A 17,108-nucleotide genomic window follows, 5' to 3' on the forward strand; every position below is an offset into this window, starting at 1 on the left:
AGCAAGCAGCCCTTTAGCTAGTACTGCTCCAAGTGAATCCAAGGACAGGGGGTTGTGCATGGTAGGCCTTCTACCCCTTCTTAGACATTGAATGACCCATCTAAGTTAGGAGATGAATAAGGGTCAAACCACATGAGACAAAATACACTTGAATTACACTCGAATTATACTCAAATACACTGGAATTACAAAATACACTCAAATTACATGGGTAACTGAAGTGTATTTTGTCTCGTGTGGTGAGACCCTCCGTTACAAGTTAGACCAAGAGCAACTGTTTTTCTTTTCTTTTAAAGAGCTGCAGAATCTTTGGTGACAATCCTATTTTCCCTTTCTTGTGTGCTCTTTCTCTTTTGGTAGTTTGCTGTAAATAAAGACCTTTCTTGGTTAAGGTAAAGTTGTTTCAGCTCTCACCCACGACTGGCCACCTGGTCACCTACCAGCACTTTGTGTATGCTTAAGACACTAACCAGCTATCCCCAGCTGCTGGAAGTGAAAAGCCTGGTTCCTAGCTGGAGTAGTGGCACTTTACCGAACTCCCAAGCATCAGGGAGAGGAAGGAAACATTCCTCCCTGATCTACAGTCAGGGTGAGTGGCTCCCTTCTTCAGGTCTTCTTTTGCCACCACTGAAGGACGTCTCTCCTCTCCACTCCTTGGATCCATCATGCTTTATGCGAGTTAGGGCCTTTGGTTCCATGATGTCAAAGGCCCTCTTCAAGAAGTGTTCCTGTTGTGGGACGAAGATGGCCCAATCGGGTGGGCATGACGAATGCCTCTTTTGGTTGGGCAAAGGCCTTGACACCTTGTGGTGTGCAGTTTGCAAACAATTCACAAGCAAAGCGCGCCCTGAAAGGGCATTGCAACTCAAAGTGGCTCTTTGGGAGTCAGCCCTGAGGGGCTCTACCAATTCTGATCACAATGCTGCAGATAAAAGAACTGCAGTGCCCAGAATGGGCCTTCTTGGTTCCACCAAGATGTTCAGCACCTAACATGGCTCAGAAGAACCAGTTGTTCCAGCCATATTTTCCTCAATGCCAGTCAAAGCCGCCTGCTGGCCTAGGAGTCAATCACCAGGAAGCTTCGGTGTTGATCATTGTCAACCAAAGCTATTGTCTGGTGGTCAAGGCAACTCTTCCAAACATCCCACTGCTGCCCAACCCTCATCCTTCCCGCATCCTGCTTGTAGAGGAAGTGCAGTAATGGTTAATAAAAGGAGCCATAGAACTGGTTTTATCCATTTGCATGGATGGAATGTTTTCCCGGTATTTCATTGTGCACAAAAAGGGGGCTCCACCCCATTTTAGACCTTTGTTTCCTAAACAAGTTCATAGTGTACAAGATATTATTAAGAGATGTTTTACCCCTGTTGAAAGTTCTAGTTTGGTTCACTACTGTCAGTTTAAAGGATGTATATTTTCATGTTCCAATAAATATTAACTTCAGAAAGTTCCTTTACTTCCCATGCGGATCTGAAAAATACCAATACAAGGTTCTTCCTTTCGGTCTCTCCTCTGCCCCATGTATCTTTATGAAAGTCATGGCAGTAGTGGTGAGCCACCTTAGAGAAAAAGAGTGTACCGTTTGTTCCTGTCTTGATGATTGGCTTCTAGTGGTTGAAACGAGAGAATCTCTGTCCTGGCACATATCTCTGGTTCTTACCATCCCTTGACCAACTGAGCCTCAGGATCAATTTGGAGAAGTCATCTCTGGTTCCCCAGCAGAACGTGGTATTTGGGGTGGGGGCAGTCCTAGACTCCCCCCAAGCCCTTGCTTTCCCCACTTCAGTCAGAACACCAAAATTTCTCCTCACCTGGAACAAAGTACTTTAATACAGGCAGCAAAGTGGAAAACAGATTCAAAGACTGTTAGGTTTTATGGCCTCTCTGACTCTGATAGTTCTGTTCACCAGGCTGAGTCTTTGTCCCCTTCAAAACTGGTTCATCAGAGTCTTCCATCCACACCGCCAGAACCCATACAAGCAGTTCTCCATCCCAAGACTCATCCATAGGTCCTTAAAGTGGCAGAGCAACAAACAGAACCTCTTAATGGATGCCCCATTTGGTTCTTCCCCAATACAAATCTCAGTCAACACAGATGTCTCTCTGTCAGGTGGGGGAGCTTATTTTAAGACCATCGAGGTAAAGGGAACATTGTCCCCTCAGGAATCATCTATGCATATCAACCTTCTTGAACTCAGGTCAATAAGGTATGCTCAGAAAGCTCTAGTTTGCTTAGTAAAGGGCATGAATGTACCATGGACAATACAACTGCCATGCACCGCTTAAAAGGACAGGGGAGTGCAGTCTCCCTAGCTCTCTCCCGGAAATCCTCACTAATATGTGAATGGGTTATCCTGCATCAAATCAGTCTCATTGCCATACATATAGCAGGCTAGGACAATATTCTGGCAGATGCCCTGGGTCAATCCAAAACTCCAAACTATGGTATATCCACAAGGGAAAGACTGCTCTTGGAGACATCTTTCAGATTCCTTGGTCAGGCACTCTCCTGCATGCATTTCTCCCTCTCCCTCTTATGACTCTAACACTCAGCAAGAAGATGAGGGAAGGTTGCTCGGCAATCATAATCGCCCCTTACTGGCTGAGGCGGGCCTGATTTGCCACTCTGTTTCAAATGGCACAGGGCAGAATCTACCATTTCCCCTTAACTCCAGACCTGCTGCAGGAAGATGTGGTTCTCCACCATGACCTGGCTGCTCTAAAATTGACAGCCCGGCTTGTCGGTCCCCAGAATTAGTTTTTTCCTTCCTGGTTCAAAAGGTCTTTAGAAGCTAGGAAACTGTCCACCAGGAAATCGTATCTAGCCAAATGGAAAAGATTTTCTCTTTGGGCCAAGGAAAACAATCTGGACCCTGTCTCTTTCTCGTTTCCTTCCATTCCACACTCTTTGGTCCAGTTAAAGGACCAAGATTTGGCTAGTTTCTCTATTAAGGTCCACCTAGCTGATCACATGACAACTATCATGACAACTTAAGTGGGAAATCTCTCTTTGCCCAGCCAGAATACAAGTCCTTCCTTAGAGGTTTGGCAAACATGTATCCTCCATCATCCAGACCTATTCCCCAGTGAAGTCTCTCCTTGTTTTCACCTCAATCATGCATAAACCTTTGAGCCCCTAGCCGCCTGCTACTTAAGGCACTGACAGCTAAAGCAGCCTTTCTGGTGGCCATAACCTCAGCTAGGAGGGTGAGTGAATTGCAAGCCCTGAGTTATGACCCCTCCTTTCATTAAGATGTTTTCAGATATGGTTGTTCTCTGTCCAAGCCTCCCTTTTCTGCCAAAGGTCATTTCTGCTTTTCAGTTGAACCAGGACATCGTCCTACCAGTATTCTTCTGTACACCCTAGATGCTAAACGTGCATTGTGCTTCTATTTGGACAGGACAGCTCCTTTCCAAGAGGACTCTAATCTCTTTGTCCTGTTTAAAGGGCCCCCAAAGGGCCAGAAAGTCTCCACACAGCCTATTTCAAATTGGGTAGTGTGGCTCATTAACGCTTGTTATAAACAATCTAAACAACCATGCCTGTTGCCCATAAGAACACATTCTACCAGGACTCAGTCCTCCTCCTCCTCCTCCTTCACATTTGGCACCCCTCTAGTTGAATTGTGTAAGGGGGCCACCTGGTCAGTGCCGTCCACATTCATCAAACATTATGCCATTGACAGACTCCAGCTGTTGGTAAGGCCATCCTTAAGAGTCTCTTCCATTAAAGAGCTTCATACCCTCCTTCTGGGTAAGTTAGTTCACTAATCTCCCATGTGGGACTGAAGAAGACAATGATGAAAACAAGATTGCACTTACCTGTAACTGTTGTTCGAGTGTTCTTCTGTGTAGGTACACATTCCTTCCTTCATCCCCACATGAGCTCTTTTTTCTTGCCTTCCTTCTGCACCGGTGGCTTAGAGTACACTTTTTATGGTTGTGCCTGGAGGAAAAGTGCAAACAGACTAGGTGAGTGTCTCACACCTCTAGGACCTTTAGAACATTGGTGGCTAGCTTGTGCATGTGCAAATTCCATAAATGCCTGCACAGAAGACCACTCAGTGAACAACAGTTACAGGTAAGTGCAATCCTGTTTTCCGTGTTCTGTTAAAATATTTATATCCAGCTAACTACTAAAGGTTCTGTACGAGACAGAGCCCTCCTGTTCCCATTCTTGGGCACTGACCCATAGCCACTCCAAGACCCCTAGGAGATAGGAAAGGCTCTGTTCCTGTTTCTTTTGATGCTTTTCATCTTCTTGGTTCACTCTGAGGGAGTTCTCACGTGTAATAAGCAACTTTTGGCACAGGCTGAATAAAATATGATAGGTTATTGAGTATTTGCAGAGCAGAAACCACTCGAGTCAGACAGTAGGCAAGCGAAACAGATAACACTATCGCTAGCTTAAACATCTGTCTGTCTAAATACTTAAAAGCTGGCTAACATGCTTCTCTGACATGGCTTCTTAGTTGGAAAGTTCTTACCAATAGGCTTATTAAAGGAGTCCATTTCCATGCCATGCAGCTCAAGGCATCCTGATGGTAGAAAGGCATGGAAGCAAATCTTCTCTCTCATGGTGGTGAGGCAAAAGTGAATAGAGAGATTCTACAGTGTACCGGGCAGCCCGGTAGGGTTGCCACATTCAGGTTGGGAAATTCCTGGAGATTTGGGGAGTGAAACCTGGAGAAAGCAGAGTTGGGGGGGGGAATGACCTCAGCATGGTATAATGCCATAGAGTCTACCCTCCAAAGCAGCCATTTTCTCCAGGTGAACTGATCTCTGTGGCCTGGAGATCAGTTGTAATTCCGGGAGATCTTCAGCTACCATCAGGAGGCTGGCAACCCTAGACAGCTTCTTTTCTTGGCCTGCCTACGTCAGCCCATGGTTAAGAGCCAATAAGGGCTTACTTAGTTAATTGGCGTTGCTAGTGTGAGAAATCAGGGGAGCACTGATTAGGAACTGAGAACACCAAATACCCAAGGCTGAATCCCTTAACAGCAGAAACTTGCTGGTGTGGTAATTAGCAAGCCAACACATTTTTCCCAGGCTAGGCCAGAACTGGGGCTACGAAGACCCGGAGCCTGAACTAAAGTTCTGTGATCTTAAGAATTTTAAGGCTTGATTGTACATTTTCCTTACAGGTTTGCAAGACAATTTACAACTTACTTTAAAAACAAAAATCTGTAGGTTAAAGCTGTGGTGACAGATTCCTAGTTAAGCCTCTAATAGTCCAGTGCAGTGGAGGCCTAAACCTCCACAAGAATACTTGGAGTGGGGTACCAGTGCTGAAGAGGTGTGTTGTTGCGTTTTAGGCTTAGAGGTTGGACCTCATGTCTCTTCTTGATTCTTTGCCTAAAGTCATCCTTGCAGATTTCAGTGTGGATGGAAGGCACAGAACACTCTGGATTAGTTTGCTCTAAAGTAGCCTTGCCGTGGGCTTGCATCAGTTTGATTGCATTTCTGGGATGAGGAGTTATGTAGAAATTTAGGTACAAAGATTCTTGAACACTGCTGTTAGCTAATACAATATGGTGTTATCTAGAACAGTGCTCCTCAGTGGCTCAGGAGCCACATGCGGCTCTCAGCCTCTCTCACATGCCTCCTGTGTCTCTTCTGAGCTCTGTTTCCAAGTGTGAGGCCTGACTCATGTTCCAAGGCCTTTGCCTGTTGGGGCTTGTAGTTGGCAGGTAGTTCCCTACACACCTTGAAACCGCTGCCACCAGAGGAATGGGTAAACTACAAATCTCATTGAGGACCAGTCCTCATGCCAGGAATGGAAGTAAGTGGCTCTTTTGGTTGATGGTAATTGTGAATGCAGCTCTCCATGAGCCACTGAATTAGTACTACTTGTCTAGAAGGGTGAGCGAGCAAGTGGATTTCAGTGGACTTTCTGGATTACAGTTACTGAGAGTTTAAACTGAATTGCTTCATGCGAGAGCAAAACAACACATTTTATAAATCAAAGCTTTCACCTTTTCTTAATGAGCCATTGGGTTGGGATCCTGCCTAGCTTTCTGCAGGTGCAAGGTGGAGAGGGAGATGTTCATCAATTGCTCCCTCCCACAGCAACCCAAGGCACACCATGAAATGCTTCTCAGGAGAACATGTGACTCCCAGTAATAGCTTGGGGAGAATAGGAGGTGTCCCATTGGAGGTAGGGGGTGGTGTTAAAAATTGCCCCCTCCTTGCTCTCATGAGAATCTAGTCAGCTTTCAGGCATGCTAATTCTTCCTTTCTTTTTTGAATTCTGTGTGGTCATGGTAATTTAGGTGGAAGACAATTTCACATACAACTTCAAGTGGTACACTAGCTATGCTTGTCCAGAGATACCCATAGAATGTGTTGTAACAGATCCACAAACCATGGAGCAGTATGATCTTTCAAGGTAAACAACAAAAGAATATACGTGTAAACCTTAAAATATAGGTGAAAGTGCTTGGTTCATAAGTTCTTACTGTCCAAAGTATGTTTTGCACTTAATGCTTTCATGTGTGAGTTGTACATTCCTGTTTCCTCCTGCTGCTACAGTCTACTGAGCCACATTAAATTTTCTCCTGCTGGTCAGCAGACCCTCGAACAGCATGGGGGGTGGGGTGTCAGTTGGCAGAAATCATTGTTCTGTCTTCTGATGCGCTTATGTGCGCTTTAGTTTTCAAAACTGTGTAGCTGAATGCATGCCACTCTTTCCTGCACAGATAAGCAATGTTGTCACAGTTCCCCACAAACTCGAAATAAGTGAGTCATAGAGGAGAAGGGAATGTTATTCCTAATAGTTGTTTGTGTTGGACTTCTGGTTGAAAGAGTCATCAGTATACCTCGGGTGAGGCGTAGACTGTTGCACTTTTGTTATGACGTAATCAAACAAAGTCTCTGGCCAGCGTAACTTGTAATGTTTTAGAACGCTTGTTAAAGGAGGATGCACACATGGAGGAGTGAGCAAGTGCTGTTCTTCTTCTGTGTGAATTTTGCTAATTGTACTATTTTGTTGTGAACCAAAATCAGAACTCAACCTATGCATTTGCCAATTGCAGTTTATCATTATATGGAGACAGAAAGGAAAACTGGTTTGCAATGGACAACTCAGAGGAGGGTGCACGCAAAAAATATTACATAAATATCTGCCGCCCTTTGAACCCAGTCCCAGGCTGTGATAGACGGGCATCAGTCTGTGAAATGACATACAAGAATGATGCTGTGAGTATCTCCAAGATAATGCCAAAAATTGGCAACAAATTCTTACAATTTCTGAAATTAGAGAACCAAGTAGTCATGCTTAAAATGCAGATCTTTTCAGTGTCGTCCTATATTCTGGAATATTGTGGAAATTTAACTAAGATCATTTCTTAGTATTGTGTGGAGGCAGCCATCCTATATAAAACACCCTCACTCACTCTGTCTCTCCTCCACCCCGATACCTTTTCTGATTATTACTGATTATTTAACAAACTGATGCAATGTCAGTGGAGAGATTATAGTCCCTCTGCCAACTGCTCAACTGTGGATGAGCATTGGTAGAGAACGTACCACTGACATGTCACCCATGCTATCTCCAGCCAATATTCAATAGTTTTCAGCAGTATGTCTTCAAAAGGTAGGTCCAGGTTTGAAGCACCACTCTGCCATGAAACTTGCTGGATGATCTTGGGACAGTCTCTCTCTCTCTCTCTCCCTCTCCTCTCTCTCCCCCCCCTCTTACAGAATAATTGGAATATGTGGTCTCTAATCCATAATATTAATGCTGGAATAAAATTGTTAGTTCATAAAGTACCCTAAGACTCCTGTCTGTATTTGCCTCAGCAATCTAACACTACAACCTCCGTGGAATTATGGAATAACACACCCTTTGTGAACTTTGTCCTCATTTTGACTGACAAAATAAACAAGTAATCTCTGGAGGTGTGGGTGTGATGACTCCTGAGTTCTTGTTGCCTACTTTTGGAGGAGATGCTGCTTACACAAATGCTTTGTCATTTACTTTCCCTGTTCATGTCAAATATATAAATTACTACTCATGTTTAAAGTTGTTGAGGATCTTTTTTCACTGACTTTCATTATATACTTCCACTTGATCATTCTGTTTAACTTGCCTTGTTCAGTTGAGCATTTTGTCTTTGGTATTTGCTAAACTTCACTTTCTTTTATATCATCCTCTGCGTTAATGTATCCATCTTTATCTCTGCCTTTGTTTAAAGGAATTTTTAATTTTTCTTTCTTATGACCCTTTAAATCTGGCTCAAAACTCACAATGTGTGAGTTTCCTTACTTCCTCTGTTTTGTTCCCACGTTCCCATTTTAGCAGGCCCGTTCCTGACTTTTGGTCAGTGGTTTTTGAACAGCAGCCCCTGTATTTAAAATACTGTTATGATGTTGATCTAGTTTAATTTAACTTAGTCCTCATAACATGGCTGAACATGTGGCTTTTCTCCTCTGAAAACACTCTCTTTCTGTATTGTATTTTACCTTTAGACTGGTTCCTCTGAAAACACCTCTATCAGCAACCTTGGGATTGCCAGCCAAGGGCCAGTTATCGAAAGGCCTGGCAGAATCCTCCTAAACTATACCAATGGATCTCTGTGTGTTGATGACCAGGCTGTACCTTTCACAACCCTAATCCATCTCATCTGCTCCAAGGGTACTACTGTAAGTGACTGAACAGCTTTATTTATTTATATAATTTATAGTCTGCCTTTCTCACTGAGACTCAAGGCAGATTATACAGCGCGAGTTAGAACAGATAGTTCAATAAACATAATGAGTATAAAAAAGAAAATTTGCAAAGATTTAAACCAGCAGAAATAAGAAACAGTTGAAAAAATGCTGTGCAGAGACTGGAATACTCAACTATTGGAATAACTGGAATATTAAACTATACAGAACTACTCCGTAGGATCATATTTAAAGCAACAGATAGCTCATAATAGCACCTATGGCTTCATAGGTAATCTGATTGGCAGTCCCTATGTAATGGCAGTCAATATATAAGGGAAGGTGCATTTGTAGGTACATTCTGGCTTCTTTCTTGAATCTTTCTAGATATGGTTTGCAGTTGTAATGCCAGAGATCTTATTACTGAAACTTTCAAAGTTGAAAAATGCTGTACATATGGCTCATCTGTGAGGATAGTCTGACAGTTTTTATGACTGAGGTGATAGGAATGGATTTGGGTTTGCCATTTCCTGGAATAAACTAGTTTTAGATGGGGTTCTGATAATTATTGGGCTCTTATCCAGGCTGTACTTGGTATTGGTACTGGAAAGGTAGGAAAAACTAAATTGTACTAATCCTCCTTAGTATGGTGTTTTACAATCGTTTTCCTGTGATGTCGTCTTTGTTTAAACAAAAGGGCATTGCCTAATACCTGTGTACCGAAGGTGAGCGGTTATTGGCCTGTGGTCAGTTCTGGCACCATAAATTGTTTCCCCCTTGTACACCTCTTAATTTGCAGCAAAGGAACAAGCAACAGACTTTTCCAAATGCCTTGCTTTAAGTCATGGCGGGGGGGAGGGGGCACGGAATCAGCCACAGTCAGCCATCAGGGACATTCAGTCTACCCAAGTTGTGACTGGTGGGCGATGAAAGAATCACCTGCCTCAGGATCTCTTCACTCCCTGGAACCTCGTGCTGCTCCCCCCCCCCCCGCATAGCTTGAATGTTACTGATTATATATGATGAGATTTGGCAGCTGGTCTCTTGAGTTGTGGTTTCATCTCTCAACTCCATTGTCACAGTGGCCTTCCAGGGGGCATGGGGACTAGTTGCTGGGCAAGAACGTCAAATGGAATACTTATAAGTTGAGAGAAGGGGAATTTCCAGGTTCAGAAATCAAGTTTCAGATTAAACTGAACTGATCCTAAATTTCAGAATGCACTGGGAGCCTGTGCTGCATGCTGGTGCCTGTAGTTCCCAGAATGCACTGGGTCCATGGATACCACATGTCCAATTTGCTGTGTTGGGAGAAGAAGGAAGGAGGTGGCAAGAATTTCCCTCTTTTCAATAGCTTGTGGGCACTGCTACATCATTCTTCTGCAGCAGTACATATAAGTTGAGGTGGTAGAAAGGAGAACCCCTAGAACTTTATGGCACTTCTGATAACATCATAGGATAAGCCATAGTGGTGTTAGCTCAAAATCAACCTTAGGGTAAAAGTACTTGCCAGTTTGTCAACAAATAGCATGATTATCAGAGGGCAGTTCTATGGAGAGCTTAACTCACCTATTTCTAGTTAAGTTTGCTTGAAGAGGGAGAACATTTTGTCTACTTAAATGGCTGCCCAGTGTAATCAAGTAGGTTACATGGCATACACCATACACTGAAAGACAGTTTGATCCAATCCACTCAACTGTTTTGTTCAGCATTTTAAACATCCAAAAATGGGATATTGTAAGTTAGAAGGTTCAGACCCTGTCCTTTAGTATGTATTTTAGTGTTATTTGTTGGTATGAACTAGTTTGTGTATACTGCATTAGTGATGACATTTTGTGAAATATCAAAAGGGCATTGAGGTGAAAAAGATGCTCTTCTTTAAAAAACTGCAGCATCAGCAGTTGAAAACATATCCCAGAATGATAGTAGCAGAAATTGCAGCAAACTGAGTAAGTCCTTGTGGTTTTTATGAAGCTGGGTTGTCCTGAGCGTTGCTTGACTTGACTTCCTTATCATGTGTATTTCCAGAATAGCAGCCCAAGGTTCTTGATGATTAAACGATGTGTTGCAACATTTCTGTGGGAAACAGAAGCTGCTTGTCCAATCTCTGTAACAGAAGGAGACTCTCAGGTGAGGAGCAGAGAATGTAATAGACTATCTTGTAGATTTTGTACATATTGTATGTGCTTAAGTCATCTAGAATCCTTACGGTCCAAAGCCTGTACGTGCTTTCTTGGAGTTAGTCCCACCAAATTTTAGAGGAAAGCAAATTTATAGTCTGCGACATGTACAATTGCAAGAACTGGCTGTAACTTCCAAAGCACTTTCTCTTTCTCCCCTATTCTCTAACTACAGAGAGTTAACTTTTGCAGTAACCAGTAATTCTCCTTTTATTGAATTCTACAGATTTTCAAAGTGATAATAACCCATCCACATAACTTACTTTAAGGGTGGCCATTATGTAATTTAGTCTAAGTCTTTGATTTCAGTGTCATTGTCTGTAACCTGATCAATATGGAAGATGTCTCTTCCTTAACCTGTGCGCTTCAAATGTGAAAGTACCTTGAATGTTTAAGTTTTGGTTACAACTCTTCTCTTCCTGTCTGATCTTTTATAATTTTTTTGCAGAGTTGTTCGGTAAAAGATCCCAACAGTGGCTATGAGTTTAACTTGGAATCACTAGCATCAGAAAATGGATATCTAACAATGGGCATTGGGAAGGCATACTTGGTAATATGTTTTTTTCCTCTCTCCTATTCCAAATATAGAACTTCATGTTGCCAAGATTTATGCCTTTCTGCTGTATAATTACCAAGTCAACAGCAGTTCATGAGCAAGAAATACAAAGCACTAATTTCCTTAATTCGTGTTCATAAAAAGAACCTTAAGTCTAGTAAAACCAAATGATCAGATAGAAAGCCCGATGAAGTTTAAAAAGCAATACAACCAGAACTGTGTTAGGCTTCTAAATCTTTTTTTTTTTTTGCTAGCAAACAGAGACATTACATAATGTGTAGTTATGAGTTCAGAGGGCGCCACGAGGCACTTTGCAAGTGTATTGATAGCAACACACAAAATGCGGCAAGTGCATAAAGAATAAATGAATGAAAAAAGACAGTCTGTAATTAAGAAGCTAGGCCCTCTAAGAGAGATCAGAACAACTAATAAGTACTATGTGTTGAATCTCATAGTTAAATATTTGTGGACCTGCAAAAGACTGTGGGATGATTAGTGGTGGTCCGGCCGCTGGGTGTGAAACGCACGATCTGAAACGCATTCGTTTGGTGGAACTGAACAAAACGCTTCAGCTCTCGACAGAAGGATATCTGACACTTAAGTACACTGGTAAATTTCCTTGGAATTATGTGGGTCTGCTTTATCCCTATCGGCTACTAATGACTGAAGCTGCAGTGCCAATATTTGAAGAGGTTTATTTCAGCTCCTCCCGACAAGCTGTAGCCTATATTATGCTAGCTGTCATATTTAGAGAAGGCTAGGTTAGGAGGCTTCTGCTACACCTTCAAACCTAGGAAGTCCAGATTGTCTACATTAGTTGGAGTTTAGTAAACTCCGGGCTTGACAGTCAACCCTCCAGGGGCTAAGGTTAAGATACATTACTGTTATTCCTTCCCTTCCTGCAAGCAGCTGCTTAGGGCAGCATGCATGGGCATCTTCCCATTGTAACCTCTTCATCTGCATAACAGACTCTGGCTGATTGAGGGGCTTGGACCCAGGTCTTCTTGGTACTCATTGACGTTGTAGCCACTGCACAGTTTTTTAAGGTGCACTTAAATTGCAGAAGGGTACAGCAGCACTTAATTTTTGTAGGCTCTTGGTAATGAGCCTCAGGAGTTCCATAACTGCCTTCCCTTTTAATTTGAAGGATTTTGACATGGGGGGGGGAAGTGCTGGGAAGGCTGTGGTGCAGTTGTGCTGCCATTTATTCAGCATTCATTTTGGCCACTAGTTTGGCTCATTCTGGAAGCTGCATGAGAGTTCATTACAATGCTGATTCCCCTTATGCATCTTTTTACACCCTGATTTAATTCCATCCCATTTTACAAATGAATCAGAAAACTAAGCAGTTTAACATGGATGCAAGCGTCATGAGAATAGGGATGTGGGAGGCAAGTGTGTATGTAATTTTAAAGGGGTAAAAGGCTTTGATTTTTATTTAGAAGCTGCTGTTTGATATTTTTCTTTGAAACATTTTCACTCTTCAGGATCTGCTGATAGTTTTACTGTGACCTTCATCTGCAATGATTCCTACCCTGGAGAACTCAAATTTGTGCATGAAGAAAAAAATTCTGCACAAAGCTTTGATACCTACTTTGAGTTTCATACAGCCTTAGCCTGCCTGCCTGCCCCAGTAGACTGTCAGACTACTGGTAAGTAAACTGAAGTAGGAAGGTTTTCCAGAATGCAGCAATTCTATTTTTAATAGAGCAATATGCAGAGCACGCACTTGTATCCAAACACACACCTGAGAGTTTGCGTAACTAATTGGCTTTAGACTCTTAATGTTTGAGTTGTATTATAACGGTGAGTCAGTTATGCTTTATAAGCTTTTTAAAAAGACTTCTCCTTTGGTGTGTTCTATATGTTGATTTTCTGCCTCGTCTTGAGACACTCAGTTTAAACAGTTCTAAAAGGTATAAGATATTATTATAGATCTTCTACTACCAACAACTAAAACATCACAGATCAGTAAAATAACAAACAGCTAAATCAGCTTAAAGGTCTTCTGGAACAAAGAGGTTCTTCATCTCCTGCTGCAAGCCTGAAAACTGTGCCAATCTCTGGTGAAGGAGTTTCTTTCCTAGAGGGTGGCAGCTGATAAAGCCCTCCCGTGAGTCCCGGCCCACGTAACCTCAAATATTGCAGGTTGCTTCAGGAAGCATCAACAATTGATCTTAAAAGCTTGGGCAGGTTGGGATGGGTGGAGGCAGTCCTTCAGGTACTCAAGCCATTTAGGGCTTTAAAGATCAAATAGAGCATATTAAAGATTGTGAAAGTGTGAGGGGAGAAATGTGGAACTCTCTAGGGAATGAAAATTATGTGTCCCTTTTGTTTTATTCATCGTTGGTTCATTAAAAGCACATATGACATCTTTAAAAATAGGTAAAGCTTCCCACACATCGCTTATATGAACAATTGGATTGCTTGTTTTCTTCATTGCTGTTTATTAGATGACCTAAACTTATAAATTGACAGTAGTAAACATATGTAACAAGGTACAGCAGTTTTGCATTGAGCCTTTGCTCATCAGGGATCCAAGATGAAGAAATGTTGAGAAGGAATGAGCTAGCTTGTTTCAACATTCCAAGCAGTAGCACTGTAACTTGTTTGTAAATTAGTTAGCTAAATAACATGTTTGTAAAATACCTAGCTAAATTATATTTTAATTCTGTTCTATGCTTGAATAACTTGTCAGTAAGACATTCATTCCTGTATCTTGTGGCTACTGGACTGTTCTTCTGTTGTTTGTGCATGGTGGTAGTTGGGCTATCAGTCTCTGGTGCTTTTATTCTGGAAGGCCAAGTAGTCTCCTTTTGCCAAAGTTCATACCACTCCATAATCGTAGTAGGGGACAGCCAACCTCTGCCATTGACATAGTCAGTAGAGTCCTAAAGTCCCTTTCTACCCAGTTACTCTTAAAAACATAAGAAGAGCCCTGCTAGGTCAGGCCAGTGGTCCATCTAGTCCAGCATCTTGTCTCTCACAGTGGCCAGCCAGTTACTCTGGAGGGCCAATAACAGGGCAATAGAGGCCAAGTCCTTCCCCTGATGTTGCCTCTAGGTACTGGTATTCAGAGGTTTGCTGCCTCTGAATATGGAGGTTCCTTTTCATTACCATGGCTGGTAGCCACTGATTGACCTGTCTTCCCTGAATTTCTCTAAACCCCCTTTAAAGCCATCTATATCTGTGGCCATAACTATCTTCTGGCAGTGAATTCCACATTTCTACTCACTCATTGACTAAAGGATTTCCTTTTGTCGTGAATCAACTTTATCTTTGTGTGCCCCCTAGTTCTAGTATGTTGGCAGAGGGAGAAAAAGTTCTTTCCATTCCTTGGATAACTTTGAAACTTCTTTTGTGCCCCCCCCCCCCCCCGCTGTCTTTCCCAGACTTTTCAGCCTTTTTACCTAGGAAAGATGCTTGAACCCCTTAATCATCTTGGTTGCCTTATTCGGTACTTTTGCCGCTCTTTTGATTTCCAGGGACACAAGTGAGGGAAGGAAAGAAAAGCCCTGAGGTCTTTGGGTCCCGGGGCTCTGAGGCTAATAGTGTGAAATCAGAACTTTTGTACTAGTCTCTCCTTGACAACCTCTTGATCAACTCACTAACCTTACATTATTTTTATTCATGTTTTTATTCCTTTATGTCATTTATAGGCCTCCTTTCTCACTGAGACTCAAGGCAGCTTACATAGTGTGAGATTAGTACAATCAGTGTCAAGGACATTTCCATAACCAATGTCATAGAATTTTACAAAGACATAGCATTAGCAAGGATCCAATACAGAGTTGAAGAGTTGCTGAAACAGAACATAATCAGTTCTAGGACTGACATTAGATAACATGAAGCACAGGTAGTATATAGGAGTACATATTCAAAGCAACAGATACTATGCAAGACTATGTAGTGGTGAAGTCTATGGTCCCTAACTCATTAGTGAAGCATCTGAGACCATGTGCAGGTTGGCACCTGGAAGAGAGACTGTTCAAATGAGTGAAGCTGCCGTGGAGGGACATTAGAAGCTACTTGCCACTTCATTAGGAACGTGAATCTTTCATAAATGAAAAAACCACATCATGCTCTTCAGAAGTAGGTGGCTACAGTGACTAATCTATGAGTGTGGGAGTTGCTTGGCTGGAGGGTGTTTAATCGAACTTTCTTCCTTCTTGGTTTTCAGATTCTGCTGGCAATGAATATGACCTTAGTGACTTGAGCAAAGACAGTGAGCCGTGGGTTGCTTTGGATACTTCAAAAGATGCAAAAAGAAGAACTTTCTATTTGAACATTTGTAAACCTCTTCCCTACATACATGGGTGCCCCAGTAAGCATATTAATTTATGATTTCTGTAGTGGAATTGGTTCAGAGTCTACCAGTACAACAGGCCATGTATATGGGGGTTTTCCCCCTCTCTATTGTAATATCTCTGTTCTGCTGATACCTTCACTTGAATCTCTTCCTCTGTTTGCTGGTGGTCTGTGTTAAAGTACAGGAGAGATGGTACAGTTTCTCTGGCCACCACTGATTTAACTACTTTTGTGTCACAGCTTTGGGTGAGGCACCTGAGTGCTCGGGAGGTTTGGAGTTCAAACTCTCAGGCCTCCCAAAGTCCATGGGCAATGTATGGCAAATCAGACTGGTAGTTAGTGGCTAGGCCATAATGACAGTTTCAAATGATATTATGGTGATAAATTTTAATTGAGCTGCTTCTGAAGCTTTTGATTGACAAAGAAATTGTGCTAACTGCTTATAGTAGAGAGTCTGTTTAGCATAGTGGTTAGATTACTGGAGTAGAATCTTGGAGACCTAATTTTGCCATGAAGTTCTGAGTGATTTTTGGCTGGTTACATACTCTTAGCCTAACGTACTCCACAAACCCATGAAAAACTTCATAGCTAATAACAAGCACCTGGAATTGAACCCAGAAATTGACTGGTAATCAGTAGAGTGACTGCAGTATAGGTGTGATATACATGTATCATCTGATTTCTGGTAGTAATTGAGCTGCAGTGTTCTGTATCAGCTGAAGTTTCTGTGTTAAAGGCAGTTCCATGTAGAGCATATTACTGTAGCCTAACCTTGAGATTACAGTATAATCAGAAAGAGTGCAGTAGCACCTTTAAGACTAACCGACTTTATTGTAGCATAAGCTTTCGAGAATCACAGTTCTCTTCGTCAGATGCATGGAGGGCAAGAAGAAACTGGTCAGATATAGAGGAGGAGAGGGGAGGGAGGAGTAGATGCAAACAGCTCCTTCTGATATGGAGATCAGTTTGCTTCTGTAAAGGAAATCAGTTACTTTTGATAATGAGATAACCATTCATAGTCCGTATTCAGTCCCAGCTTGACAGAGTCAAATTTACATATGAATTCCAATTCAGCAGCTTCCCGTTGGATTTTGTTTTTGAAAGGTTTCTGTTGAACTACAGTGACCTTTAAGTCTTTGATGGAATGTCCTGGTAGATTGAAGTGTTCTCCCACTGGTTTCTGGATGTTGCCATTTCTAATGTCAGATTTGTGTCCATTTATTCTTTTGCGTAGAGGTTGGCTGGTTTGTCCAATGTACAGAGCAGATGGACATTGTTGGCACATGAGGGCATATATCACATTGGAGGATGAGCAGCTGTAAGAGCCAGAGACAGTGTAGTTGATGCCATTGGGTCCTGTAATTGCATTCCCTGGGTAGATATAAGGGCAGAGCTGGCATCTGGGTCTGTTGCAGGGC

The 17,108-nt window shown here is 42.3% G+C and overlaps 1 protein-coding gene across 1 annotated transcript in view; it reads left to right on the plus strand.

Annotated features, from left to right (window-relative positions):
* The window catches only part of IGF2R (insulin like growth factor 2 receptor), a 123,754-nt gene that overhangs the window by 41,220 nt on the left and 65,426 nt on the right, over nucleotides 1-17,108 (plus strand). Inside the window, exons 17-24 of the mRNA XM_054970116.1 lie at nucleotides 6,273-6,388; nucleotides 7,035-7,197; nucleotides 8,470-8,643; nucleotides 10,675-10,776; nucleotides 11,275-11,376; nucleotides 11,838-11,991; nucleotides 12,870-13,034; nucleotides 15,563-15,706. Coding sequence (XP_054826091.1) covers nucleotides 6,273-6,388; nucleotides 7,035-7,197; nucleotides 8,470-8,643; nucleotides 10,675-10,776; nucleotides 11,275-11,376; nucleotides 11,838-11,991; nucleotides 12,870-13,034; nucleotides 15,563-15,706 — 1,120 coding nt within the window. The remainder of the gene's footprint in view (nucleotides 1-6,272; nucleotides 6,389-7,034; nucleotides 7,198-8,469; nucleotides 8,644-10,674; nucleotides 10,777-11,274; nucleotides 11,377-11,837; nucleotides 11,992-12,869; nucleotides 13,035-15,562; nucleotides 15,707-17,108) is intronic.

This window comes from Eublepharis macularius, chromosome 1, assembly GCF_028583425.1.
Source record: "Eublepharis macularius isolate TG4126 chromosome 1, MPM_Emac_v1.0, whole genome shotgun sequence".
Taxonomy (NCBI): Eukaryota; Metazoa; Chordata; class Lepidosauria; order Squamata; family Eublepharidae; genus Eublepharis; species Eublepharis macularius.